The sequence below is a fragment of the Rhinatrema bivittatum genome, chromosome 7, assembly GCF_901001135.1.
Source record: "Rhinatrema bivittatum chromosome 7, aRhiBiv1.1, whole genome shotgun sequence".
NCBI lineage: Eukaryota > Metazoa > Chordata > Amphibia > Gymnophiona > Rhinatrematidae > Rhinatrema > Rhinatrema bivittatum.
Window position 1 is genome coordinate 217,196,396 of NC_042621.1, and position 20,520 is coordinate 217,216,915.

The 20,520-nt window shown below is 46.1% G+C and overlaps 1 protein-coding gene across 1 annotated transcript; it reads right to left on the reverse strand.

The window, feature by feature from the left end:
- Window positions 1–9,753: 9,753 nt before the first annotated feature.
- Window positions 9,754–11,120, reverse strand: LOC115095736 (cholesterol 25-hydroxylase-like protein). Its single transcript, XM_029609833.1, has one exon. The coding sequence runs from the start codon at window positions 11,092–11,094 to the stop codon at window positions 10,261–10,263; it is 834 nt and encodes a 277-aa protein (XP_029465693.1). The 5' UTR covers window positions 11,095–11,120; the 3' UTR covers window positions 9,754–10,260.
- Between the last annotated feature and the right edge of the window lie 9,400 nt (window positions 11,121–20,520).

The window sequence follows — 20,520 nt, forward strand, 5'->3', positions numbered from 1 at the left end:
CCCGTGGGGAACTTTCCTGCAGCGCTAGGAATGACCAGAAGTCTGAAAGTTCAAACCGCAAACTTAAGCTTCAGCTACTTAACATAAACAAGCTCCAGCTCTGAATGTTTAAACTGTTGTGACAGTGAACAAGGAAAGACATTTGTTTCAAGCCCAAAGACATATCTTCTGTGCCAAAGTCTATTAGATTTTTCCTTTTTTTTCCTTTCATTTTTATTAAGATCATCAAGAACAATGCACCATGAGAAAAAGAGATTACAGCTCATGACTCATTGCAAAGGATTTCATTTCATTTTGACAGCAGCTTTCTACAATCTTAGGGAGTCATTTACTAAGCTGTGTTAGGTATTTACTGTGTGCGGTAAAGGCATTAACATCAATAACGCATGGCATTTAAAATACTGTGCATTATTTTACCCAAACTAATGCCAAAATGGTAATGAGCTGCTTTGCATACAAATGCTTAGTGAATGCATGCAAAGCAGCTAATTATCAGGCAATTTTTATGGTAATAAAATAATGCGGCTTCCCTGAGAAATCACAAGCCGCTTTATTTTCAAGAAAGATAGCTACAACTCACATCCCAATACTCCCAGGCAGTACCTTAAAGGGTCTGAGCAGCGCAAACAAAGACACACACCCCCCCTCCCGAAAGAGTCAAACAACCTCAGGGATGTTGTGAGATCCCCCTGTCCCACCTTCCACTGCCTCTAGACATGGTCCCAAGTCACTAAAAATAGAAAAATAAGTTGCGTGATGAAAGCTTTTCCCCTTTTCCCACCCTACCCTTCTGAAACAATTGATTTCCCCCCCACCCCCATTCCTCAAGATCCAGCTTTGCCACCACCCCCAGTCATATCTTATAGCTGGTGGGGACATAGCGCCCCCTAGTTTCTAGGCTGTGCGCGGACTGAAGAAAAAATGGTGCCAGCCGGCCAGTTTTCAACTTATGCCATTTGTGATTAAGGTCCAAGGGGGTACTGAGGCCTGGGGGGTGGTTGGAGGCAGTGAAGGGGTCTGGGAAGTCAGGAGGAGGCTTCTCAGTGAAATTTTTAATTTTTATTCAACTCAAGATTTCTGGGGGTGGGGTGGGGGTTGACTCTTTCGCAGGTTTTATTCAGGCTGCTCGAGCCCTTTAAAATGATTGTGGCCCTAGGCAAAAGAGGCCACCATCACAAGTCATTTAGGGGCCTGCAGTATTTTTCTCCATGGTATTTTACCATGAGAAAATACCATGGAGTTTACTAAACTGCAATACCGAATACCACTGTTTAGTAAAGACAATGGGAAGGGAGCAATTATGATTTTATTAGACGTATCCTCTGCCTTTGACACCACTAATCACGAGTTATTGATAAAACAGTGGAGAGCAGTAGGAATAGATAGGATATTCCTACAATGGATTATTTCTTACCTTAGAGACAGGTCACAGATGGACAAGCAAGTTCATAAGCCTGGTCTTTCCTTTGTGGAGTTTCTCAGTGGTCAATCATCTCTCCATATTTATTTAACAACTTTATGATGCCACTCTGTAAATGTCTGGAAAAAGTGGAAGTTCGCTACTGTCTATTAGGATGCATGGCTCACAGGAGGGCCCTGCAAGCTGCTTCACTTATCCTCAACACCGTTTGAGGCTGCCTGCAGCAGTGATGTCGCTTCAAACTGCCAAGGCTTCTCCATGAGGCTGGAGCAGGACCAGAGTCTAGACAGGCATTGAGCCATTCAATGGAGGCCGCCAAAGCCTCGAGATATTGATGCTGGATCTTGAGTGCCAGGTCCGGAATGGCATGCAGGGCAGATGCTGTTGCTACCGTCGCTGCCAGACGTCTCCACTCCGCCCACCTTACCTCTTTGGCGACTCCCTCTTTGCTTGTTGGATGTTTGGCTGCTGCGGCGTCATCTTGCCAACCTCCTCCAGCGTCCCCGGACCAGCTAGATGCTGCACTCCGCCATGTTTCCCAGAAGCCTAAGGGCTCACGCGCGGCGCAGCCCTAACTCAAGTACCAGCAGTGGCGCGAACCTCAGGGGCGTCCCCCTGAGATGATGTCATCATCACCGGGTATTTAAAGGTCTCTGAAATTGCTAACTAATCGAGTTAGCAAGGGCTTCTCCAGGTACCGCTGCGGATGGGATTCGCTCTCTGCATACCTTGCTACTCTGCCTCCTCGGACTTTACCCGCTCCTCGGGGGCCTCGCTTTCTCTTTTGCCTCTCAGGTCGCAGTCTAGAACTGGTACTCGCTCCTCGAAGGCCCACATTCTCGGACCTGCTTCTGAATACCACTTCTGCCAGGAAGTCATCGCTGCCTACAACACCAGTGAGTTACCATCTTTCTCTCAGAGCTTTCCTTGAAACCAGGTACTCGCTCCTTGATGGCCTAATCCATTCCAGCTCCTGGGCTGCTTCAAGAGACTATTGTGTGAGTGTTACCATCAAGGTTCTGTTCCTGAACTCTGCATACCCTGCCTACTCACTATACTTAGTTTCTCTACAGCTCAGCCATCCTGGGATTGCTGTTCCACTATCTGAGGGACTACAGCCAAGCCGGACGCTTCCAGCTCACTACTGCCACCTCTGGTGGTTCAATATACTGTTTAATAAAAGAACTAGTGTGTGTCTGTCTCCAAACTCTGAGCCTGACCGGTGGTCCCTCTCGGGATCTTCCCCCGGGGGCGTGGTCATCTGCCACCGGCCCAAGGATCCACCCACAACTATCCCAAACAATAACAGATGCCTCAGCCGGGTCCATGGCCTTGGCAACATGTTACGAGCGTGGACCCTTGGCCCCCACAGGTCCCCACCGTCGGGTGGCGAGGCCGGATGGGAAGCAGAGGCCAGCAGGAGCTTCATCACTACCAGCCCACGTTCCCCGCTAGTTGAGCCCTTGGGTGCCTGGGCCGGCTGGTCTTAGGTGGGCCTCTGCGTGGATGATACCAGGAACACGGCCAGTCAGAGAGGACAGCAACCAAGACCTGTGGGTCTGAGGCAGACAGCAAAAGACGTGGTCAAGTCTGGTCCAGAGGTCAGAGGCAGGTGGCAGAATACGAGGTCAGGAAGCAATCCGGGTCGAGAGCCAAGGTCCATCCAAGGGATGAAGGACAAAGAAACAGGAACTGGAGTGCAGGGAGTGAAAATGGGAATCCAGAACAGGAGCAGGAACAGGAGGCGGAAGCAGGTACAGGAACACAGGAAGAGGAATAGCAAGTCAGGAACTCAGCCAGACAATAGCGAGGAGACCTGTTGCCAAGGCAAGCTCTGACTGTCATGTGGCCCTTAGATACTCAGGGCCACTGAAGTCATCACTAGGGGCCGCGGGAGCTTTTCCCGCCGCGGCCCCTTTAAATCCCCGATAGAGGCATGTGCGCCTAGGAGCAGGGGCCAAGGAGGAAGGCTGCGGTGGCGTGGTCGGCATTCCCTCGCCACGGATGGGAGGCAGCCAGAGAGGATGACAGCGTGGTTGGTGAGGAAGCATTCCCCCGCCGCAGATGAGAGGCAGCAGGAGAAGAAGGAGGGTTGTCCTGGGTTGAACCAGGTGGTCAGGAACCGGCAGGACCGTGATAACGGCTGCCCGCCATGGCTGAGGAGAGGAGAGCCGAGGTTGGGACCCGGCGCCGGGAGGTAGGGGCTGTTATCCTGCAACCAGGAATTGTAACACCCAGAAGACTGTGGAGGGGGCTTTGGATGAGGGGAGTACTGTTATGATGTGTGGCTCATGGGAGGGCCCTGCGAGCCTCCTCACTCCCAACGCCATTCGAGGCTGCCCATGGCAGGGATGCCACTTCAAATTGCCAAGGCCACTCCGTGCAACTTGCACACAGACATGATGTCTAAGCACTACTATGTTCTTGCCCCTCTTGGGCCTTCCTCTAGACACACATGCATGGCACATGCCTAAACTTAAAGGGCCTGTGGCGTGAATAGCCCTGCAGCGCCCTTGGATGACATCACACTCCTGGGCCTTTATAAGCAGTCCTGGCACTGCAGTTCCTTGCCTCAGCAATGGGTCTCCTGCTTTGAAGCAGTGTATGTTATTCCTGCATTCCTGATTGTTCTTTGTTCCTTTCCTTCTCCGGCCTTGCCTTGCCCAGCTTTGCCTCATCCAGCCTTGCCTTGTCTAGTGTTGCCTAATCCAGCATTGTCATGGCCAGCCTTGTCTCATCCAGCCTTGACTTCTCCAGCCTTGTCTCAAAAAGTCTTGCCTTACCCAGTCTAACTTGCCCAGTCTTCTTGGCCTGACTTCCTGTTACTGATCTTCTGCTTGGACCCGACCACGTCTACCTGCTGCCTTGACCTGACCTCTTGCTTGGACCTGACCATGTTTGCCTCTGCCTGTCTTGACCCCTGGCCTGTCTTCATATCTCTAGCTTGCTGCCTGCCATGACCCCGGCATGCCCTTGGATTCTTGCTCTCTCCAGCACCCTAGGGACCTGCCTAAGTCCTGCCAGCCGCCAGAACCCAAAGGCTCAACCTGCAGGGGAGGCAGCTGGTATAGGTGAAGCTCCAGTCTGTCCCACTACAGGGTGCATTCGCCAGCTGCCAGCATAGGTCTCTTGTAGATTCACCTACATGGCTGAGTCAACTACGCCACAACATCAAGGGCTCACTTCCACACCAACCCTTTCATTATCATTTTGCTGATGATATACAGATTATGAGAGAGAGAGAGAGAGAGAGACTAGCTGTAAGGCTCTTATAGTAGTTAGGTATTATTTATACCTCTATATGAGGTCCACCTGGTTACTTGAGGTGAGGTTTAGGTAGTAGTGTAGGGGTTAGAGGTCACTTTGACATGCAGAGTGAGATGTATGAACAGAACAATACACTCTTGTGAAGATCTGATGTCCTTCGGAGTGAGGAAACTCACACAAAGATGAGATTTGTACAATGTTCTAGCCTGATGTTATGAAAAGATCGTAAAGTGCGATATAGCCATATCGCACAGCTTAATGCAAATGAAAAAGGTAGTTATTTCCGACGTTGGACAGAAATCCCACCCCAAACTCCTCCCCCTTTTCCGAATTAGCATTGCAGCGTGTGTTATGGTGCTTTTCGCACGTGAAAAGCCCATAACACAGCTTGGAAACTAACCCCCTAAGTGAAGGCAGGATGGGGGCATTCCGGGGTGATACTTAATCTGGCTAAATTAGCTGGATAAACACTGATATTATTTGACAAAATTAGTGTAGGACTGCTATTTAGTTGCTATTTAGTTGCTCTAAAGTTAACCGGATATATTCACAGAGGTGCAGCTGCACCTCTGAATATCTCAGTCAAGTTAGCTGGATAAGTTTATCTGGCTAAGGCAAACTTAAATGTAATGAAGAACAGGTTATCAAGCAGTCATGAACCATGTAAGATAAATTTATGGTACTCATTATCATTAAGTCTGTCAAAGCCAAAATTCTAACATTAAAATGTAAGTTAAGGGCTCTATATGAAAGTGATTATACATGTTCACAACTTTACTTTTCAATGTATTCCCCTGAGGAAACTACTCTAGTGAAATGGAGGCCTTGTGGTGGGAAAATATATGAATACATTTGTGTTTGGTGAGAAGAACCTATATTGTATTTCTTGCAAAGCTTCTCAAAGGGACATTCTCTATATGTTGGTGGTGATTGCCTTCATTTACAAGTTACTTTTTTAAAAATGAAAGAGTGCATGGGGTAACTTGCTGGTGTGGCGGTTTCTACCCTTAACCAATAAGCCTTCATGCTGTTGATGCAACCCTACTATCGCTCTCTGCTTTAACAGCAGGGGGAAAAAAGGAAAAGGGGAATTAGTTTCAGACAGCAACCAACAAGGACATTGAATTTTACAGTTTGGGTAAACAAATAAGCATGGGGGGAGCTTGTTGATGCAGCTGTTACTACCCTTAACCAATAAGCCTTATACTTGAAATGCAACTCCATCATTCTTCTCTGCTTCAACAACAAGAGGTAAGGGGGAATTGGACTCAGACAACAACCAACAAGGACCCTGACTTTGACGGTTTTGGAAACTAAGGGGGTCATTTTTCAAAGCGATCACATGCAAAAAGGGACGCGAAGACAGCGTGGACGGTGAAAAGGTAAGGAGCCTTTTCGCTGCCTATTTCGCGCCCAATAGCATCACCTTTTATGATAGCGCTATTGGGTGCGAAAGCTGGCAGCGATCACACCGCAGAGGTGCGATCGCTGCCGGCTATCGCAGGCCCGCCCCCCGCTTCACCCCCCCCCTGCCCCCTGCCCCGTGTGATTCACGATGCCGCGGTAGGTTAGAAAATCTAGGCCTAAGTGTAGGGGTGACTTGTATGGCACGACAGATGCTACCATTATGGGGGGAGACCTGCATGGCGCAGCTGATGCTACCATAAGCTTGCCGGGCAGACTGGATGGACCATTTGGCCCTTTTCTGCTGTCATTTCTATGCTTCTATGTTTCTGTGTAAAAGGCTTTAAAATAAAAAAAAGAGGAAAGGCATTTGATTTCCCAAAATTTTCTTCTATTAGAAATTCTTTACTGTTTTCACTTTAAAAAGAAGTAGAAAGAGCAACATATAGCCTCAGTTCTAGTTCCAATGTATTCTGAATGCTAAAATTGCCATCTTTGTCCCGCCAACTGCCACCCAACACACCTACCCCCTGAAAGCACTCAGCAACTTTCAAAACTGAAAGGAATAGATATTCAAATGCTACATAGCTGGATAAGTAGGACTTATCTTACTAAGTGGCAGCCACTGAATATCCGGCTGTGTTCAGTGGCCACCGTTTATCCAGATAAGAATCCAGTTAAGTAGATATCCAGTTCAATGGCAGGTCTAACATTTTCTGGATATACAATCTGGTTAACTAGCACTCATCCGGTTATATTCAGCAGCATAGCTAATGTCCCCCCAATGACTTAACTCTACACCAAGTTTCCTGAGCTAGGTCTAGTGGCTAAAAGTTATGAGGTGGGGATACACATACAAAGAAAGAAACCATGACACACACTCAGCCATTAGTATATTCTGATGATGAAGCCAAAGCTAAAAATTAGAACAATTCCAGGTGGAGACCCATCGGCGTATCTTAACATCCCAACTTTGCACTCCTAAAAGCATCCCCTGCTTCTTTCTGAGAGACGGCTAAAAACAGGTTAAAGCCTGGATGAAGTCTAATACAGATAAATGTAAAAATACTGGTCAACAAACAAGTAGTAGTCATTTTTATTGCACTATCACCAACACCTACAATTTGTTTATTGCCTCTTATTTATATATTTTCAGGTGGACAAATGTGGCAATATACTTTATTAGAGAACGAATATTAATAACAAAGTACACATCGTTAATGTTTTTATAGGTTTTTAAAATCTGTACATTGTTAGGACAACCCTAGTGGCATGCAGTCAGGACCTTCAAGGGATTCACTGAATCCCCAGACCTAATTGACATTTTTTTTTCCTTTGCATTTTTTTCAGCAGTGTCATTACTACTCCCTTGGGTGCAACCTTTTGCTCCTTTTACTAGGTGGAGTTGTGGGGCCAATGGAAGCAGACAAAGGTAGCATGCAGGCACCAATAGCAAGGAGCAAAGTAGCCAGAAGCAGCATCGTGTTGAAGCCAGTAAGAACAGTAGTTCCAGGCTCATTATACATGTTGTCAACTCAGAAGTCAGTAGTACAGCATGGGGAAAAAGGCGAATCGTATGTGTGTCTGGAGCAGAAGTCCCTCCTACTTTCTTATGCTGTGCTGACAGCACCATACAGAGCAAAAAGCAGGACGTTGCTTCAGGCCATGTTTTGTGGCTTATGCAGAGCACAGAGCTAAGGCAAAAGAAAAGGCAGTGGCACAGCAAAAGTGGGGCCAGCGTTTGGATCTTCCCAGGCCCCTATGGCCTTAAATAGAAGGTCAGATTGCTGACCGGCCGCTGGGGATTTGGGATAGGTTCAGAGTGAAATCGCTGGAGAGGGGCTTGGGGTGGGGGGAGAGTGAGATTGCTGGGGACTTGGTGAGGATGAGAAAAGAGGTTGCAAGTGAGTCTGCTGCAGACCGGGGGACTAAGCGTAAGACTGCTGGGGTCGTGGTTCGTGCAGTTAGTATAGCTGTGTTTAAAAAAGGATTGGATAAGTTCTTGGAGGAGAAGTCCATTACCTGCTATTAAGTTCACTTAGAGAATAGCCACTGCCATTAGCAATGGTAACATGGAATAGACTTAGTTTTTGAGTACTTGCCAGGTTCTTATGGCCTGGATTGGCCACTGTTGGAAACAGGATGCTGGGCTTGATGGACCCTTGGTCTGACCCAGTATGGCATTTCTTATGTTCTTATGTCTTGGGGGAGCTGAGAGAATGAGAATGCTGTGGACTGGAGGTTAGAGGGAAAGACTTCTGAGGACTCTGGGGAAGCTGAGAATAAGCGAGACTGCTGGGGACTCTGTGGGGGCACTAGAGTAAGCAAGACTGCTGAGGACTGGGGAAGCACAGAGAGTGAGAAAGACTGCTGGGGACTCTGAGGGAGCGCTGAGAGTGAGCAAGACTGCTGGGGATTCTGGGGGGGAACTGAGAGTGAGCAAGGCTGCTGAGGATTCTGGAGGGGTACTGAGAGTGAGCGAGATTGCTGGGGATTCTGGGGGGGAACTGAGAGTGAGCGAGACTGCTGGGGATTCTGGGGGAACTGAGAGTAAGCGAGACTGCTGGGAACTCTAGGGGGAGCTGAGATTGAGGAAGACTATTGGGGACTCTGGGGGAGTGCTGAGAGTGAGCAAGACTGCTGGGGATTCTGGGGGAGCGCTGAGAGTGAGTGAAACGTCTGGAGACTTGAGGAGGGGGTGGGCAAGAGATACAGGATTGAGAGAGTGAGAATGCTAGGGAGATGATGGGGCGGATAATGGATAAGGGAGGGAGAATGCTAAGGAGGCGAGAAGTTGAGAGAAAGGAGGAGAGACATTGTGGGCTCTGAAGATGAGCTATAGCTTCCATTTCTGTAGTAGAGGATGGAAAATCAGAAGAATTTGATTTTTTTTGTTATGTTGAGAAATATGCGCCTCTGAATATTTCTATTTGGTGTATAGGAGGAAATGCATTTCTGTTCATTTTTTCTCCAGTGTTGCATTGCAGGCAGATTCTGGCCTCTTGAGGTTCAATGCAGTTTATCCATGTTTCTGTTTCTAATTTGTGGTCACTCATTCTGTATTTTATGAGGGTCTGTCTTTGTTTTGCATGTGGGACTGATGGTTAGGTATTCTGCTAGCCTGTTTTTGTGAATCTGGAACAGTTCACCTTGCTCTGTTTTCCAATCTGCATCTCCTAGTAGGAATGTCTTGTGGTAGGGAGTAGGGCAGTGGTTCTCAAACATTCATGACTATTGCACCTCTTTCAAGAGTTTTAGATGTCTTGTGTGCCCCCAGGGCAAAAAAAAAAAATTCAAAATTCACAGCAAATACTATTGCCCCTATTCTCTGGCTCCTCCCACCCAAAGTAAACATACATACATACACATCAGCATTTCACTTGGCTCCCTCTATTTAACAGACTTCCGTTCTCTCTCTTTTACCTCCTTCCCCAGGGTGGTGGAGGGAAGAGAGGAAGGGAAGATAATTAAAGTAGGGGGGGGGGGGAACAGGAGGGAAAATGACTATGCCAAGGGGGTGGGGTGGAGGATTATGAGAGGAACGTAATTATGATAGGGAACTAGGCATAAGGAGAGGGAAGAGAAGATGATTGTACCATGGAATGCATTTACGGAATCCCCTACTATGAATGTCACCACAGATCACTGCACAACCCAACGTGTGATTTCAAAAAGTGGATATAGTTTATTGTACTTTTTCCAACATAAATAGGCAAATATAAAAATAATATATATATATATATATAAATAGTAAATATAATCTTTCAATATCGTATCTATCACAAGGATTTCATGTAATCAACAGGCAAAGAATCCTTAAGACGTTGCACTTCCATTAATATTCAGCAGTAATAAATGCATTAAGACCATAAATTATTGCTCAGCAATATCTTAAATGCTTTATAAAAGCTTAGACATCCCCATTAAAAATGGAAAGATTACGTTTCTTCATTTTGTTTCATGTTTCACACAGCAGTACTAGGCTGCTCTACGCACAGCTTCTGGATTGGATCTGCATTACCAATAGGCAATATTACCCCATAATACAACATTTCTAAAAGCAGAGTCTGCAGAGCTGTTTTCAGAAATACACCAGTTTCATACTATGCCAGGGACCAAAGCCTGTATGTTTCCTCGGCAGAGTCACAGCGCAAAACGTGTTGTGTAGGTTATTTGCTTTCTGCAGAATGTAAATGAGCAAGTGTGCCAAAAAGTCTGTCCCAGTGGGTGAAGTAAGGAGCATAGTTTGCCCGGAATTTCATGTGATGGATATCATGGTGTGGAGGTCCTCCGCAGAGTCCAAACGGCACCAGCCTGTGCAGTGACCAGGGAAACTCGTACCCCGAATGGTCCTCCACTGACAGCCAAATGTTGACCACGAAGAAAACCATCTCTGTCATAGGATGGCACTTCATCAGCATCGGACAGGCACCCGCGAAAAATCCAAGCGACAGCGTCTCCCAGGCACTGGAGTATTGTGTTGCCAGGACAAAAGTAGATGTGTGCTTGTGATGCAGCTTGTGAAAAGTCTTGTAGAGCCACGGCACCTTATGGTGCAGCACATGCCAGATAAAGTACTGGAAGTCGAAAAGCAGCAGGCAAGCAATGGTATCCAGCAGGACTTTCAGCAGCTCTGGGGCAACCTCAGGTAAGTTTACAGGTCGCCAGTACCAATGGGCAACAGTCACTGGGAAAATGAAGACGATGTGATTGTAGATGGTGTGAAACACACACCGCATCATCGTTCCCAAGGTAGGACTGTTCTGAGGCTGGAGCTTGTATTTCCTCAGAGCAGGTACTTTAGCACTTAGAAAGTCCATCAGAATGAAAGGAAGGCAGAAAGCCATGTAGGCTGTAAAGGAGAAGATCACCGGAAAGAAAGGCGATCTGAGCCAGGCTTCCCGTGCCCTGACGCCGTCCCAGAGAGGCTGCAGCGTGGGAGCCCCCTGCGCTCCCTCCATGGTGAGGCTGAGCGCTACGCCGGCGCGCTGACTGCAGTTCATGCTGGAAGTAATCTGAAGCCGGCGGCAGAGATCCCGCCTCTTTATACTACCAGAAATGTTCCTCTCCGCCTCCTCTGACGTCTCAGAAGACTGCAACAACGGAAAAGTCACTTTCGTTTTCCTTCTGGGAGCGGGGCAGTACCTGCACGTGGCACGGGGAAATTCCCATTTAGGCCCTGCTAACTTTTATCCCGCGAATCTCTTTCTTCATATAAAGTGAACACGCAAGCGTGGTTTGGTATTGGATTAACTCAATAATCTGTAACTAGCTTTCACGGATATGCCCCCTTAAACAGGTTCATAAAGAAACAGCAAATTTACAATGGATGAAAACGCTGTCAGGCATTAGGCAGCCTGCGTATGCGATTACAGCTCAGTACAGAAAAGGGGGTAAGGGAGGGAGGGTTGAATTAAAGTTCCAAGGAGCCTGTGCCTGATAATAGGCGGGCCAGCAGGAGCAGGAGATGCCGCAGGGCTGTCGACGGAGCCTAACCCGCGGGCAGCCGAAGAAGAAAAGCTGCAGGACACCGGCACTCAACCTGCCGGCGGCCGAAGAAGGAGAGAGGCTACAGGTCACCAGCGCTGGCGGCCAAAGGAGAGACCAGTCTCCCCTGTATGGGCATGCATTCACACACACCCACGCACAGCTTCCGCTCACCCCCCCAAGCAGAAAGATCAGTGGGCCGTGGTGGAGCTGATATATATATATATATATATATATATATATATATATATATATATATATATATATGTGTGTGTGTGTGTGTGTGAGCTTATATATTTGTGTATGTGAATGAGTGAGAGCCTGTGTGTGTCTGAGAGCCTGTTTGTGTGTGCATGTGTGTGTAGCTGTGTGACATCCTATGTGTGTCTGTGTGAGAACCTGTGAATGTGTCTGTGTAGAGCTTGTGTGTTTATGTATGGTTTGTGCCTGTGAGAGCCTGTGTGTCACATATAGGCTCTCACAGGCCCCCACACACACATATACACATAATGAATCTGTGAGGGTAAGAATTTAAGAAATTGCCATGCTGGGTCAGATCACGGGTCCATCAAGCCCAGCATCCTGTTTCCAACAGAGGCCAAACCAGGCCACAAGAATCTGGCAATTACCCAAACACTAAGAAGATCCCATGCTACTGATGCCAGTAATAGCAGAGGCCATTCCCTAAGTAAACTTGATTAATAACAGTTAATGGACTTCTCCAAGAACTTATCCAAACCTTTTTTAAAATCACTAACCACATCCTCTGGCAACAAATTCCAGAGCTTAATTGTGCAATGAGTGAAAAATAATTTTCTCTTCCATTAATCTTAAATGTGCTACTTGCTAACTTCATGAAGTACCCCCAATCCTTCTATTATCCGAAAGTGTAAATAACCACTTTACATATACTTGTTCAAGACCTCTCATGATTTTAAAGACCTCTATCATATTTCCCCTCAGCCGTCTCTTCTCCAAGCTGAACAGCCCTAACCTCTTTAGTCTTTCCTCATAGGGGAGCTGTTCCATCCCCTTTATCATTTTGGTCGCCCTTCTCTGTACCTTCTCTATTGCAACTATATCTTTTTTGAGATGCGGTGACCAGAATTTTACACAGTATTCAAGGTGCGGTCTCACTATGGAGCGATACAGAGGAATTATGACATTTTCTGTTTTGCACTGTATAACCCGCAGTCGGATGCGGGTTAAATAGGCACTAATCCACCCCCTAATGCAATAAGGGGATTAGCGCCTATTTAATACACGTCAGACCGCAGAGTGAATGGGATAGTGCTCATCACTTGCAAATGCATATGAATGGGGCTATTACTCATTCACTCCAAATGCAAAAAAAATAACTGTACCTCTTAGACACAAATTTTTTATCCCTCAACTATCAACGCCTGCCTGAGCCAATAAACATACCCTCCAATCTCCTCATTCACAGAGCCCCCCTCACTGACTCCCCACAGCACCTCCAAGCCTCTCACTTACTATCCTCCTGCATGCCCTCTGATCCTTTCACTCACTGTCCTGTCTGATCCCCTCTCTCCCTGTCCTCCAGTCTCCCCACATCCCTCATTCACAGTCCCTCTCTCCTGCAGTCCCACCTGCTCTCCTCACTCACTCGCTCTGCTTTACTCCTTCTCTCTCCCATCCAGTCCCTCACACAATCCTCACTCATGTGCCCTCTCCTCCCAACCCCTCTGATTCTCTCTCCTCCAATTCCCCTTCCCACAACACCCATGCTTCTTCTCCCTGCAACACCTCATTATCTCTTTTTCCCCCCTCTGATCCCATGCACCTTTAAAAGAAAAGCCACCTAGGTTTCATTTTTTTCTGTAGACGGAGCTTTAAATTGCCCCCTGCAGCCCTACAATTAAGCTCTTACAAAAAATAGGGGAAAAGGGAAAAGGCAGCCCAGAGCTCCTGCCTGTGAGCAGATTTATTCTGCTGTCTCTTTGGCCAGCCTGCCCTCCAGATCAGCCATGCTGCCATCTTTCTTCTACTCCCCCCCCCCCCCCGTCCGCCCCCTCCTCTTCAGATCGGAGGAGAGCTGCGGGCTGCATCTTCTTCTTCTGCTACCCATCCCGTCTACTGCTTTGAACCGCACACCTGTACTTCCTCGTGCTTCAAAGCAGCAGCCCTAGTGCCAGGTGGCAGAGGAAGAGGACAAGGCCCGACTGCTGCCCTGGCTCTCTACTTCTTGCTGCCCAATCAGAAGAAGAGCGTGAGACTGCAGGAAGACAGGGAAATCGGCCAGTGGAGGGGAGGCAGTTAATTCCACCCACAGTTTATTTTCCGGATCCAGCTCAGGCCCTCCTGTCTCCCATGGGAAGTGGCCAATTCTTCAGGAAGGACTGGATTTTGCTGCTCTTCTCACACTCGCAGAATCGCATAATATGGGGGGGCGGGGAGGGTTATCCCTGCCTGTATAGGGTTGCCAACAGATTTTCAGGACAGGTTGATCCAGTCCTGGTTTTACCCCATTGATTGCTGGGACTTATTCTGATTTCCCTATTGCATTCCCTAAGAAAAGCAAGATTATAAGTATCTGCATGCAGGGGAGTAATACCAGGACTGGATTAACCTGTCCCGAAAATCTGGATCCAGTTGGCAACCCTATGTCTATAGCATGTTTGTTTTCCCTCAATACAGATCTCTTAGGCATAGCTGGTGTAAGAGTAGCGTGCTCCGTAGAGCACAAACGAACCATTTTTCTAAACCAAAGGTCATAGCTGGGGTTCTCCGAACTTAACCAGTGGGTAAGAACAATTTGTTTTCCCACTGCTCCAGCTTTGGCAATAAACGAGCACGTAGAGGGTTGTAGTTGCTCTGGTATGGAATTATCGACTCCAAAAAGCCAAAGATTGGGGTCTGGTGGGAGTAATATTTTCAATATCCTGGAGCAGAAACGGCACACTTTCTTCCAGAAAAAGGACATTTTTTCACAATCCCAAAAACAATGAAAGTAAGTGCCAATGCAGTTTGTACATTTAGGGCAGCAAGGGTACTGCATTAATTTCATTTGATAGGCTCGTTGGGGGGTAATAAAGCTTTGCCAAAGAAATTTGTAGTTCGTTTCTTGCATGATAACATTTTCCGTTAACATTGATAATTCCGTAAAGCAATTTACAAATTACACACACGTTAAAGAAAACAAAGCCCACTCTGTCCACCTGGTAAATAAGGGCCGAAGAAACTGTGGGTCTGATAATTTTAGTAACACTTGATGATAATGTGAAACCGTGGATTTATTTCGGGCCCCCACTTGTATGATGGCTCTTAGATTTTGTATTTCTAGAGTTTCTGCTAAGAGCGGCTTCCTGGAGTTAACAAAGTGGGTCACTTGTAAATATGCAAACATATCTGCGACTGGTAGCGTGCACCGTTGTTGAAGTAAAGAAAAGGGGAGAATGCTCCTGGTTTTCTTATCATATATATCAGAGATATAAGAAAGGCCTAGTTGATTCCAGCGTTGAAAGACCCCACCCTCTTTCCCCGGGGGGGGAACAAGTCATGATCAATAATGCTTATAAGCAAAGTTAAAGGGTTGGGTACTTTTCCCAGTTTACAAAACAATTTCCAGGCCTGGCAACATGTGCACAATAGTTCCTGCGTTTTTAAATGTTGGGGGACCATATGATTTGGGAGTTGGAGTAAGGGATTTAGGGATTTCACCCCATACCATTCTAGGAGGTAAGGGTAAGGGGTAAAGGAGGATGTGCCAAATAGCCAATCTTTAACGTAACGAACTCCACAGGCTAAATCATATAACTCCAAGTTCGGGCATCCCAATCCCGCCTGCGCTTTAGAGGTCATTAAGGTATGAATGGGAATCCGGGCTCGTTTTCCCTGCCACAAAAGGATCACAGCGCCGTTTGTATCCTATGATAGTCTGTTTTAGAAATCCAAAGGGGGGCCAATTGAAGAAGGTAGAGCCACTTAGGTAGCAGTACCATTTTAAAAAGCTGTATGCGTCCAACTAGTGAGAGCAGTAAAGGTGACCATTTCTGTAGGGTGGCTAGCGTGATCTCCATCAAGGCCCGTACATTTATGGTATAGACTCTGTCTACCTTACGAGGGATGCAGAGCCCCAGATATTTTAAATGATCCGTTACCCATCTTAAGGGAAAATTCCCCGGCCAGGTCTGTTGTAGAGTTCCGGTAACATCCAGAGCCTCAGACTTGTTGCAATTGATCTTTAGGCCTGCAGAAGCGCCAAACCGTCGCTGGAGTTCAAGAACTTCTAAGAGCGAGGATTGAGGCTTGGTGAGGAAGACCAGCAGATCATCCGCAAAGGCTGCGATTTTAAAAATATGGTGCGGTCCTCCAAAACCCTGTTCTAGTCTGTTCTCATCAATTTTCCGTAAAAGGGGATCTAGGGATATGATGTATAAAAGCGGGGATAAGGGGCATCCCTGACGAACTCCCCTCCCAATCTTTATTTCTTTGGACAAACACCCATTAACTAGAATACGGGAGGTCGGGTCATTGTAAAGTAAGGATATAAAGTGTAAAAAGTCTCCTCGGCTCCCATATCGTTGCAAAATCGAATAAAGGTAGCGCCACTCCACCCGATCAAAGGCCTTCTCGGAATCAAAGCCTATGACCAGGGCTGGTATATTTTGGTGTTGACAAATATTCATTGCAGTTAACAATTTAATAATAGTCGTGTTGGGTTTGCACCCTTTTACAAATCCTGTTTGGTGCATGGAGGTTATCTGGGGAAGAAAAACTTTCAGTCTTTCTGCTAAAGCTTTTGCTAATATTTTGAAATTACAATTTAGCAATGATATGGGCCGATATGAGGAAGGTTGTTGTGGGTCCTTGCCAGGTTTGGAGTACAATGATATGTGCCTCATTAAAGGAACTGGGGTGAGTGTGCTTTTCCAGGCCATCTTGGAAATAATTGGTCAGAGCACTACCGATAAACGGTGAAAGGATTTTGTAAAAATCGTAGATTAATCCATCTGGGCCTGGGGATTTGCCCGATTGCGCTGCTGAGATGACTTGTGTAATTTCATATACCTGGAGAGGCCTATTTAAAAACTCTAATTGTGAGGCGGACAAAGTGGGGAGTTTGAGAGTTTGGAAAAATGCTTCCTCCTCTGCTACATCACCTTGTAGATCAGAAGTATATAGCGTGCTATAGAAATGTCTGAAAACTTCGCTGACCTCAAGGTCAGAAGTGGTTTGCCCCCCCCCCCCCCCCCCCCCTCCGGTAGAAGTTTTCAGGTTAGCTACAAAGGATTTTGGTCTCCGTATTTTTGTCAATCTGGCGAGTAAACGCCCTGGTTTATTTCCAAATCAGAAAAGGGCCTGTTGACCTTTCCAGAGATAGGCCTTGGCTCGTTTATCCAATAAAGTATTCAACCTACCCAGCACACTATAAAATTCAGCTCGATTGCTTTCAGAATTTCACTGAATCAACACCTCTTTTGCTATTTTTAACTGCGACTCCAATTGCAAAATTGACTGATTAATCTGTTTATTCCTAGAGTGGACATAGGAAATGATTTCTCCCCTTAAGACTGCCTTAGCAGCTTTCCCAATAAAGATGGGGGTGTATGAAAATGCTGCTGATTAAGTGTTGCATAATCTTTCCATTTGTTCTTTGAAAATATGTGAAATTGAGCATCCTCTTTAAGAAATGAGGGGAAGCGCCATAATAAGGCCAAGTTGGGGGGCGAAGAGTGCATTTGTATGGAGATCGGGGTATGGTCTGAAATAGCCAAAGTTTCTATAGTTGCAGTAGTAACCTCAAAAAAAATGTGTTTAGAGATTGATATATAATCAATGCGCGATAGTGTGTTGTGAGACCTCGAGATGTGAGAATAATCACGTTCAGTCGGATGGAGCGTTCTCCATACATCCAGTAGGTCTAGGTTATGACATAGATAGGCTGTCCCTTTTTTACGCTTGCCAGCAGGTGTCCCCTGAGAGGGGCATTTGTCCAGGGATGTGTCATGGACACAATTAAAGTCCCCTAATAGATAAATGGTGCCCTGAGCGTGTACATGGAGCAGATTGCATAAGTTCACAAAAAAATCATGAGCATAACCGTTTGGGCCATATACTGTGCATAAAGAGACTGGTTTCACGTTCCAAAGGCCTACCAAAATAATATATATTCCTTCTGGATCAGATAGGGATTGGAGTACCCGAAAATTAGTAGATTTGTTGATTAAAACAGCTACTCCCCCTTTCCTATGTTTGCTTCAGAAAAAAGACACTTTCCCACCCATTCCCTTTGAAGGTTTGCAGTTTCCAGTGCTGTTAAATGGGTTTCCTGGATACACGCTATATCAGCGTGCAAACGTTTGAGGTGTGCTAAAACTTTTTTCCTCTTATTCCTTCACATTCAAGTGGATCAACACAGCAACCACGCTCTTTGGGAAAGAAAATACTTGCACAGTTCCTAGATTATTTAAAAGTTCTATCAACTAAAGAACTCAGGGAGCCAGCCGGTTGGCTCGGTGGCAGACCTGACTTTGACCCCTGGCAGGGACTAGGGTTTCTGCAGAAGCAGCACTCACAACCCCTGTTAGTGAGTGGGAAGGGGAGAAAAAGGAGGCATGGATTCTCAGCTGTTACACAGCGGTGACACTTAGCAAGCAGACCCAGGGAGCATAGGAAAGAGCCATGGCCTGTGACCCCCACCCTGGCCACTATTGCAATGCCTGGGCCAGATGGAAGGTGGAGTGTTATAAAATGGGAAGGAAAAAAAACCCAGATATTTGCCAATGAAGATTCAAAGCACTGAAGCACAGTAAGGGCTGAGGCTGATTGAGGTCGAAGCCCAGACGAGCAGTAGGGAACTGCCAGGAGAAAAAAAAAAAGAAAGAAAACTGAAAAACACTTTTTGTAGAGTCCATTATCATGGGAAGTCTCTGTCACTTAGCGACAAGTTATGCCTCTTGAAAGAATTTTAAATCACAAGCTCTATAGGGCATTTTGTTTAAGGGCAGATTTAATTGTGCCGGCAACCATGCAGAGGAAGGGTGAAGCTATTATCCTCTTGATTCTGTTGGTGCTGTTGTAATCCTGGAAATGTTGAAGTCATTTCCTGCACGGGGGTGAGATAATAGCTCGTGATTGCTAATGCTAAGTGCAGCTAAAAAGGGTAATTAAAGAATGATTCATGACTGTCCAGTTAACAAAACAGCACATGGCTGGCAAAGATTTGATAAAGAGAGCTGCTATAAAAAAAAACAGGTGGGATGTTCTGCAGAACTGTGTGCATGCACAGGCCTCTCCCTGCATAGAATGGAATTCATAAACCCCGCCCCCCTTGCTCACATCACAGGGTAACCATACATAAAAAATTCAGGCACAATTCCAGAGAGCACAGATGAGAACTGCAACAGACTTTTTATAACTTTGTATTTTAAAAAGATTGTGTAAGTCACTGCACCACTTAATCAATTACATTCAGATTTTCCTGTTCGGCTGGAAATGTATTCAATATTTTTGCAAATAGAGTGGCATGAACATTTCTTTCTGCTTGCTTGATCCCATATCAAAGAGTGAAGCATAGTAGTGACGGACCATGTTCAGTAAAATGTAGTGCATGCTTTGTAAATGAATTATTCAACAAATACAAAATTAGAACTTTGTAAAGTATTTCATGCTACTATGATAATTATAATAAGTGTTTCACTTCAGCATTGTAGTATGTCTGTGTTTTAAATATATTCTAAGAATCCCCAACTATGGTATCTGTGGTGATACAAATTAACAAAGAGGGATCTGTCCTGGCACCAAGTCTACTCAGTATTTTTGTGATATTACAGATGGGCTAATAGGAGAGCTTTTTTTGCAGATGATACTAAGGCGTTTATGCAATAAAACTCATGGGAAAAAATCATTAGCTACCTTTAATAAAAAATGTTATGCCCTGTTTGGAACAGGTGTAACTTTGTAGGAAGTAACTCATTTCAAATTTCATCAATTATCTGAGGGTTTTCAAAGAGAACTTATGTGCGTAAGTTTACTTTAAAAATCCTTGGTAGAGTCTGCATGTAATGTACAAGGTGCTATGTGGGCTGTTGGAAAATCACCCTCTCTATCGGGCCGATTCAGTAAAGTCCACGGGAGAGCGGGCCACTCGCCTGTGCGCGCGATTCTGTATTTAAATGAGGCCTGGCGGTAGAAACAGGCAAAAGGAGCGGCGGCTGTCAGCGGGTTTGACAGCCGACGCTCAATTTTGCCGGCGTCGGTTCTCGAGCCCGCTGACAGCCACGGGCTCAGAAACCGGACGCCAGCAAAATTGAGCATCCGGTTTTCGACCCGACAGCCGCGGGCCGACTTCAAATTTATTTTTTTTTACTTTTTTTTACCCTTCGGGACCTCCGACTTAATATCGCCATGATTTTAAGTCAGAGGGTATTAAGTCGCCATGATATTAAGTCAGAGGGTGCACAGAAAAGCAGTTTTTACTGCTTTTCTGTGCACTTTCCTGGTACCCGAAGAAATTAGCGCCTACCTTTGGGTAGGCGCTAATTTCTGAAAGCAAAATGTGCGGCTTGGCTGCACATTTTGTTTTCTGAATCGCGCAGGAATACCTAATAGGGCCATCAACATGCATTTGCATCTTGAGGGCGCTATTAGGTTTGGCGGGTTGGACGCGCGTTTTTGGCCCCTTACTGAAGAACTAAGGGAAAACGCGCGTCCAATGGGGGGTTAACAGTGCGCTCCGTTGGAGCGCACTGTACTGTATCAGCCCGTATGTCTATACATACAACCTTTCAACCCTTTAATTCAGCTATAAGTCTACTGTAATCCAGCTTTAACTATATCTCTATTGCAACTCGCTGCCAGCGGCACTTCCAACCTTATTGCAATCTGCTTTGAAGTGGCCATCCAGTCACAAAAAGAGGAACAGAAATGGTAAATTAAATTTAGTATTTGTGGTATGAATATGTATATGAGTGGAAGAA